Raw genomic sequence first — 9948 nt, forward strand, 5'->3', positions numbered from 1 at the left:
GAATAAGTCATAATGTTCCTATTAATCAGAAATTTTTATTATCCTATTAGAAAAGAAATATCACATGGTATTTTAATGAGCAAACATTTTTAAATATATTTTCAGTTATATATTTTAGATCTTTACTCAAAAAGCTCTAGGAAGGGAAATTTTCCTTGTGGCACACTAATTATCTTCCAAACTTTGCATGCGCAATAGGTCATATTCTGCACTCCTGTAGAAACATAAATTAAAATAAGTTTAAAAGAAAATTTATAATTTTATTATGAAACAATAAATTAAGTCAGAACTAAATGTGGATATAATCTACATACTAAAGAATAAATGTAGACCAAAATGAAATTAAACATAATGCATCGTAATATGGAAACAAAAATCATCAAAATATTAAAGGGGGGGGGGGACAAAGAAATTAAACCAAATTCTTCTAGTAAATTGACATTTGCAGGGGTGATTGTGAGCCCAACTCAAAATTCCGGAAAATTCATTGAGTTAAAAAGTTAAAAAAATAAATAAATAAAAAAGAAAAATAAGAACTGTTTAATTGAAAAATTAGAAAAAAATTTAAACAAGGTGTTTTTTCCTTTTTCTCAATATTTCTTAGTTCACTTAAAAATATTTAAAATTTTACACATACCTATACCATTTACACATACCTGGAGAAGTAATTAAAATTTACAAATATGTCTTTCTTCCTTGAGTTTATGATTATAACAACTATTTACTGATAAAAAATTAAAATTAATCATGAATATGAGCTTATAAAGTATCTCTCTGGCTCTCCCTTACAAACAAATAAAATAAACTGTGTTTTTAAGTTCCACCTTTGAAAATTTAATTTCCGGAAACTTCTGTGATAATGATTTTTTGAAACGCCTGGACCTTCGATCTCCGGAAACTTCCGGATCACTGTTAGCGAAAATTCCGGAAATCCGGATTTTTTCCGGAGCACAATCAGCCCTGCATTTGAAAGTAATTTAGTTTCTGCAAGAAATGAAATGAAAAACAATGCTTTCACTGCAATTTGATGAACAAGGGAGAAAAAAATTCGAATTAAAAATGTTAATAAGTTTATGTTGAGCATCATTTTCCAATTAACAGTTGGACATATTAAGAAAAACATCTTGATAGTAAAATTCTGAGTTTCTTTTTCATAAGACAATTCAAAGATTTAATCAAGATTATAAACCTGAAGGATGAGTAAATAGTGGGCAGTTCCTAAATCTGAACTATCGTATGTTAGCTTTTAAGAGAGGACTACACAACAAACTACTGAAAAATGTAACAACTACAGTAGTTTCGTTATTTGAAGCATGCTACATTCGACCACTGGTCATAAGTTTAAAAAATATGAAATCACCGGTTGAAGCTGCCTTAATTTTTACAGCATATATAAAAATTTAATTGCATACAAGCAACACATATCTTTCTACATATGGTAGTAATAAATTTTTCAGGCATGGCTGGATTACCCATTAGGCCAGACTAGGCCATGGCCTGGGGCTCCCTTAAAATGGATTTTTTGAAAATAAATTTTAAAAAAAATTAAGAATAAATAAAAAATATGTGAGAAAAAAATTTTATTTAAAGGCCCCAAAAATTTGAATGGCCTAGGGCCCCGCATACTCTTAATCCGGCGCTGTTTTCAGATGATAAAAACTGTGTACTAAAAATCAATTAAAAAGTAAGTTAAACAGAAATTCTGATTTTTTTTTTAAAATCTCATCTCAAGAGTTACAAAAAGTCATTACAAGAGTACTATAGAATAAAAACTATGGAACTAACTTTTTTTCCTTACACCTTTCTTTCAAAACTTTAATTTCTTCTGGAGTTTTAGATACAAACTGATGGAAAAGAACTTCCCCGCTCATAAGACCTTCTTCAATTTTCATTAGTTGCAATGTCATTCTTGGACCAATTTCATAAAACCTTAAAATAAATAAAAAATATCGAATTGGAAAAAATATTTAATTAAAAATAATACAACACTCCAAATGTGTAGAACTCAAAAACTAAATAAAAGACCATACATAATGCGAGAAAATAATGTAATCCCCATGAAGAAAATATAAGTGTCATTCTTATTTCATAACTTTATGATGCTATAAACAAGTGCTAAGGGAAAAGAAATGCTAAAATATTACAGAATCAAGGATTATAATGCTAAATTTTATATATGAATACTTCATATTTTAACTCGATTGATTAACTAATATTTCAGTTATTTACTTATTTATTTTTTCATTCTGTATCTCAGTACAGAGAAGGGTATATGCTAGTAATACTGAAACTACTTCAAATGTTTCCATTTTGATGTTTTCTTTCATAATTAATTCCATTAAAATAAAGATAACCCTCCTCTCTAAAGATAAAAGAGAAGCAAGAAGTAATAAAACTGCCCCAGAGATTGTTATTCTTTTATAGTAATTTTTATTTGAGAGGAAGATATCTTTAAAAAACAAATGAAAAATTGAAGAAGCATAGATCATTTATGTTGATTTTTTTATTGTAAGTTTAACACATTTTCAAATTGAAAATATTTTTATTTATCTTAAGACAAGATAATTATTGCTGGCACCTTGGGGAAAAAAAGGCGTTTATTTAGAAAAAGTAAGCTTTTGCGATTGCCCTAATTAATTAGAATTAAACGCTTAAAATTTTACTGATTATAGTGCCTTTTTTAGTTGAAATTCTGATTATTAGATCAAAAGTTAATAAGATTCGAACTAACTTTCATTTTTATTTCGAACTCTATTTATTTTATGACTCAGCTCAACTTAGTTAATCAAAGCAACAATGCGCAATATTTACAAACTTTTATTGTACCACATGAAAAAAGTAACATAGAAAGCAATATCATTTGTGTTAATGCACATAAAGAATGGTCAATCGTTCAATCTCTATTGGTGTTACAAAAAAAACAGTTCTTTTTAATAAATTCAAGCTTTTATAAAATTTCACTTTAAGACAATCATTTTTAGTTTAATATGAATTAAAAAAATTAAAGTAGCACTGAGAATTATGATACAAAATTTGAATTTAGAAGCAAATATACAACTTTAAATTTTATTAAATATCTGAATTTTACCACTCAAGACTAACATTAGGATTAAAATAGCAAAAGAACTTCTAAGTTACATTTTTTTTTTCATTCACTAAATTTGGTTGAGATCTACAAACAACAGTTCTTTACCATATAATAGTACATAGTGTAATTTTTAAATAAATAAACAAAAATATATTTAAAAATATGTTAACAATATACTGTCTGGCACAAGTTGAATGCTTACCGTATGGCACTTTTCTCAAAAGCTATGTTCCCTCGTGATGATATTGGCTGAGGTAAAGTAACCGTATTTGCTGCACCATCAAATTCAACTTCACTCTCAGAAAGATTACCAGATTTTTCAATGAAGTCTGAAATATCTTTATGCTGACTTAAATTTGGAAATTTTGATTGGATAAGTTTCTTAACAGCCTTACTTATTCCTGTAGGAACAACTTTTATGGCACTAATTAGAAAGAGAAAGAAATAAGTTACCCAAAAAGTTCAAACATTTTTTTATAGTAAAATAGAGAGATTGAAAAATTAGAAAATACAATATTTAAATTAAAGTAAATTAATTTCAAAATATTAACTGTAGTTCTTAAATTTTGTCTACAAGAACGAAAGAAAATTATAAAATTTAAAATAATACACAGAAAAAAAGTTTTGTATTGTGTTGCATATATTTATATTGTTAGATAGGGCAAAGCTTCAAATAGTCTTAAGATAAGCTTCTTAACAGCTTTACTCATTCCAATAGGAACTACTTTCATAGCACTATTTAGAAAGAGTAAATTAAGTTAGTCTAAATTAAGTTCAAGTACTTTTTAATGGTAAAATAGAAATATTATTAAATTACAAAATACAATATTCAAATCAAAATTAATTAAAAAATATTTACTATAGTTTTCAAAGTTTGCCTACAGAACTAAAAGGAAGTGATAAAATTTAAAAGACACACAGAAAAAAAAAGGATGAAAAGTTTTGAATTATACAGCATATCTTTATCTCGTTTGATGGGGCCACAATATGTTAAACTTATGAAACAATAATATTTATCCAATGTAACAAAGCCAGATGGTGCAAAAAGTTATTTCTGATACAAAAGATAAGAGAAAAAGAATGAAAAAACAAAAAAAGGGGAAGAAAGGCTACTTAGGCACATTAAAGTTTTAGAGCCTGTATATATTTAAAGATAACTGCTTACTCTTTCAACAGAGATATTCTAATATAGATTCATCTTCACAAAATATTTGGAAAATTAATTTAATGTGTGAGACAAAATTCATAATATTGTGTTCTGCTACAGAAGAAAACATAATATTAATAAATAAATAAAAATATTAGTTATTTCGATCGACATTTTACAGTAAAATAATACATAAGTAAAACATTGCAAGCCTTTCTAGCATATGAGTTATTATTAAGGCTCAATTTGTTTAAAAACCAAAATAATTAATCTGTGCCTTACTCATTTATATAACTTCTTTAAATTTTCTAAAACAAATTAGACAAACAACGCACAATGCTAAAAAACAGCTCATAATTATTTATGCTTAAGACTCTACGCTTGTTTCATTTGCTTACGCTTTGTTTCGCCTGTTTCATTTTTAGGTACTTACATATTATCGCAACCAGGTTGGCGCGATTTGTAAGTTTAAGTAAGAAATTTTGAATAGAAAGAAAATGTACATTTATTAATTACAGATAATTTTTAATACAGTTTTTTATATTATTTTGTTTTAAAATTATTTAAAACAATATTATTATTATTAAAACAAAATTATTATTAATTAATTATTATTAAAATTATCAAATTATTATTAAAACAAAATTATTTATTATTATTTTGTTTCTTAACTAAAAACCACGTAGGGTTGCTGTAAGTAGGGTAGCCAAATTTGGCGTAAGTAGAGTCGCCAAATTTGGCGATTTACGCACATTTTGGCCTGGTTGCGTTGATACGTAGGTACCCATTTTTACATAAATACATAAAAACAACCGAAATACAAGTGCGAAGCAAACAGTAAAAAAAGAACAAAATAATTATTAATATTACGTGTTACAGTTGTTAAATCATAATTATTTCTCTACTTATTTAAATATATATCGTAGCATAAATTTACTAACAAACAGGATAAAATGAAGCAAAAAAATAAATAAATACATCAAAAAAATATTTAGATTGGTTGAGTTTTTTAATAAAAGTGAATGAAATAAATCTTGATAACCTATACAAAAATTTTAAAGTTTTGTTACATTACCACATAAAAAAAAGGGAAAAAAATCATTAGAAGTTTCTTGAAATACTTACTATTGTCTCAAATCCACAGTTTTGTCTTCGTTATAGTTTAAGAATAAACATCTTCGAATAGTATTTAAGTTTGTCTGTAAGAAAATAAAAATTTATTGTATCATGTGGTTAACGCAATTAAAATGAAAAGACAAAAAAGTTTCAATGAGACTAGACAAACAAGCAATAAATATGTGAGAAATTGATCTAGTACTAATCCATGTTTATTAAAATAAAAAAGTTATGTATTAAGCATTTCAATAAAACATATAGATTATATAAGTATACATCTATAATTAATGATACAACCTGACATTAGATTTAAAATGAATTTGGGGATGTTTCGTATGAAGAAGTTAAAAGAAAAAGTAAACTACAACACACATACACGGCCCACACTCTTTAGTACGATCTCCCTTCCTATAATAACGACCAATACATGAAATCCCATTTGCTTTACAGACACCATGTTTTAACACCCATTAGAACTAAATGGAACTGTTCTAATATAGCATCCAAAATTTTGCTGCATTCTTTTTTACTCCTCGTTTTACTCCTCAACCACTCCAAAAACATGTTGCACATTTTTACACTTACATAACATAATTTTAGTACTTAAAACTAACTTAATTTTTGTACAAATATTAAAATCTTACACAGAGTTTCGAAACATTTGTGTGCATTCCGGACATTCGAAGGTAGCGGAAACGGCCCCTATCAGTTTTTTAGCCAACTTAGTCTTTTTAAAGAAAAATGAAGAATTATAAATTAAATAAAAACATGCAATACTCGAATTATAGTTTCAGAACAACACAAAAAAAAAAGTACTGGTACATAGTTACAGTGCATTACGGCCCCACCACACGTCTTATATATGTTATACTGAGTTTGAAATATACTGAAATTAGTTTCCAGCAAAAAAAAATAATAAAAATACTTCTAATGATGTGTCTTACCTTGTTAACATTTATAGATGGGAACATGTGTTGAAATGTTGTAGCCATTAGCTTCAAATGCACACCATCACCAGAGAAGTTATTTAAAACAAGAAGAGGTTGATGACGAAACAATTTTTCATAAATTACAGATTTCTTTTGAGAAGATATAATATCTTTAATTAAAGAGTACTCTTTTACTTGGTAGGTCAATGTAGGACCATGTGGAAGTTTTGCTGTTCTCAAATAGATTGCATTTTCAGTCTTAGTGAAAACTACTAAATGTGTAACATTTAAAGGACCCGCTATATGAACGAAATCTTTCAATACATTTGCTTTTTGTACCTGTAATAAGAAAAATCACAGCATAAAAATTCTGCATCAAACAGGGTAGGTATTCAAAAAATACTGAAAATTCTTTTTAGTTCTTTTGCTTACCTTTAATTGAGAAGCGGTATATGGTTCCATTATTTTTCGAAAATTTAGCAATAATTCGTGTCCATTCTTTCCAAGCTTTCCTCTGTTTATAACAAAGGAATGAGGTGCAAGTGCCTCGGGTTCATCAATTCTTTTTTGTGCATTTTTTGCAGCTTTACCTCTCTAAAAAAAAGGGACTATATTAAAAAAAAAAAAAAAAACTATTTTTCAGCAATAAAAGAAATAGAACAACAATGTGTAAATTTGAGGCATACATTAACAGTAACTTTATATGGTGTAAATTTCTTCATAATTTTTCTAAAGTAAAAGAGAAACAATGTTTTTAAGACTTCAACATAATTGTTACAGCTATATCTGCAAAATTTTTAAACCTACTATAAAATAAAAATTTAAAATGATCATTGAGATCACATACAAAAATAAAAGAATCCTAAAAAATGTTTGGCATAAGCATAGGCACCAACATAAAGAAGGAAAAAAATCCACTAGATTGTAAGAAACAACATTAAAGCAAGAAACTTTAGAAACAGTTTTCCTATATCAAAAATAAAATAGTAAAATACAAAGATAATTACACTAATAAAAAATCAATCGAATAAATTTACTGCAATACTTTCCATTTATGATTGATATATTTAAATAATAGATAATGAATTCTTGTGAATTTGAAAATGTTTTAAAATATACAACAACCAGGAAAATTTTTGATTAAATTAGTCCAAACTAGCAAAATCTAGTTGATTCAGCTGTTAGGACCCAGACTGATGCCAAATTTTAAATGTTTTAACCAAAGGCAAGTATTAAAAAATTTTTATAATTATTTTTTTCTCCATAAAAAATTTCAAATCAAAGGGCAAATTTACTATAAATTGAACTATTTTATTAAAATCCAAACATTAACATTTTGAAATGTAGCATACAAGAGATAAATAGACTTATAAATAATGAAAATAATAAAACACATTTTATTTTCTTTCAATCTTTGTACAAACCAGGTAAACGACTATTTTTACTACTGCACCAACCTTCAAAAGTTCAACAAACATTCAAACGCACTAACATTCACATTCAAAAGAGACGGTGGTTTAATTTTTAATAACTTCTTAGAATAAAGCAAGAGGATAAACTTGCAGCAGCATTTGGTGTTTTCTTAGATTCTAATTATCATTTAGATAAATATATTTCATTTCAAATAAAACATTTCATTATATGAGTCTTTTATTTTTTAATGAAAGAATTTCAACTATCTCCATTATTTTGTCCTTTGGGTACTCTGGACAGATATGCCTACATACATCAGTTTCTCCCACACAACAAACTGGCTCAGGGTTGGCAAGGTTTAGGACAGAATGGATTAATCCACAGTTTAAACCGTCCTGTCTGAAACCCCTTTGTCCAAAACCCTTTTACTCAAATTATGTCACAATTTTATCTGAACAATATTTAAAAGGTTAAATAAACATAGAACTGATAACATATTGATAACTAAATCTACTAGAGAATATTTGTTTTTGTAAGTTTGTTAAGTATAGTGTTTTATTAATATTTTTTGACTCTTCAATTTAAACAAAGGAAGATAATCAAGTTCAATTGGTCCCCTTAGCATTCAATAGCACATAACTGAAGCTTGACCTAGCCATACAGGTTAAGCTATTAGGGACTAAGTGCTTGGTTAGTCATAAACAGGTTTATTTATCTATAACACTATTCATGAATACTTTTATTTCATTCATGTTCAATTCTTTAAGCATAGTGGTAATACATCACCAGTGTCAGTAACTGAAATTGATGTTATGCTATTCAAAACTGTTATTACATTTTTCAGTTATTTTGTATTTCTAATTTAAACTAATATATTTATATTTAAAAACAATTTTTTTTTAAATAGATGTCGTTTTTATCATCCTGTGATGAAGAAATTATAAAAAAATTTTTAAAAAATATTGTGAAAAATAAAAGGTTAATTTTTAAACAATGTTAGTATTTTTTTTTTAAATATATTTTTTTTAATATTGTATTATTTATCCTTACGCAAAAACATAACTTATCAGTATTAAAAGCATATTTACATTTAAAGAATAAGGTATTCACTTTTGTCGTTCAATGAATTGTGGAGCCTCAAAAATTATAAACCTTTTCCTAATAAATTATATTATTTTCCTTTAATAAGTTAAAGTAAATTACATAAAAAATATCAAATATTATGTGTACAATGGTTACACACATAGAATTTTTACCTTTTACCAAAGTTCACGGGTTTGGACACTTTAAGACAGTTTTAGTCAGTTTAGGACAGTAAAACCCATGTGTCCAGACCAAAACCAGTTTAGGACATCCAAAACCCCAACCCTGAACTGGCTATTTCTGGAACAAAATAGGTCAAAATATTTTTATTTATTTAAATAATATTAAGTAATATGGCCTAAAATTTGTATGGCCTTAAGGTTTAAAGCATGAATACATTAGTCCTTAACTTATTCGATTTTTATTTTAAAGATATAAAATAGCATACATAAAGATTCATTATTGTAATAGCAGTAAAATTAGAAAGAACAACATTGTCTTTATTACAGTGGGTACTAGTAGTGATAATGTTACGCATATAATTGCTTTATGAAGTATGAGTACTCCTATTCCTGTTAGTTACGCTGTAAAAACAATATATTCGCAATATTTATGTAGAAAAAATTACATAATCAATGTTTAGGAGAGGAAGAAGAAAAATCACAATTTTTTAACAGAAATTTTAATGTAGTAAAATCACGTAACAGTACAATCTAAGAATTAGTGGCATTCATGAAATAGGCAATTCAGATTATTCTCTTTTCCAAGAAATGTAGAATTAAACATATGAACTTGAAAGGATAAATAATAAGTACCTTATGCTTCATTTTCCCCATATTTTTAATAAATATATATATTATTGTAACACTACTACACGTGAGGAATTAGTACAGGAGAACAAGAAACTTTTAAATTTTTATAATCAATCTTACGCTGTTGCTGGTTTGTATTTGTTCAATTGTAAACTTACAATTTTAGGAAGTAAGGTTTAAAAAAGTTTTTCAAGCAAATGACAAAACTTAATTACATGCATTTAAGAAAAATAAATTTTTGAATGGAAAGTTTTTATGGCAAGTAAATTAAGCATTTAACTTTAAAAAATAATTAGTGCAAAATACAGTTGGCTTTATTACTATGAGTTATTGCATTTTACTTGAAAGTACAGGTATAAA

The 9948-nt window shown here is 26.6% G+C and overlaps 1 protein-coding gene across 3 annotated transcripts; it reads right to left on the reverse strand.

The window, feature by feature from the left end:
* Positions 1 to 15: 15 nt before the first annotated feature.
* Positions 16 to 9814, reverse strand: LOC122268720 (suppressor of SWI4 1 homolog). Of its 3 annotated transcripts, none has more exons than XM_043038752.3 (7): positions 9592 to 9814; positions 6713 to 6874; positions 6296 to 6619; positions 5361 to 5434; positions 3291 to 3512; positions 1786 to 1929; positions 16 to 214 (listed from the first exon to the last, which is right to left on the reverse strand). In XM_043038752.3, exons 1-7 carry the CDS (start codon positions 9610 to 9612, stop codon positions 166 to 168), a joined length of 996 nt encoding a protein of 331 aa, XP_042894686.2. In that variant the 5' UTR covers positions 9613 to 9814; the 3' UTR covers positions 16 to 165. The 3 variants fall into 3 exon arrangements, with proteins under 3 accessions (XP_042894686.2, XP_087021454.1, XP_087021457.1); XM_087165328.1 differs by lacking the exon at positions 9592 to 9814 and adding an exon at positions 8950 to 8996; XM_087165331.1 differs by lacking the exon at positions 9592 to 9814 and adding an exon at positions 8782 to 8950.
* Between the last annotated feature and the right edge of the window lie 134 nt (positions 9815 to 9948).

The sequence above is a fragment of the Parasteatoda tepidariorum genome, chromosome 1, assembly GCF_982258835.1.
Source record: "Parasteatoda tepidariorum strain Cologne lab strain chromosome 1, Ptep-v5.0, whole genome shotgun sequence".
Taxonomy (NCBI): Eukaryota; Metazoa; Arthropoda; class Arachnida; order Araneae; family Theridiidae; genus Parasteatoda; species Parasteatoda tepidariorum.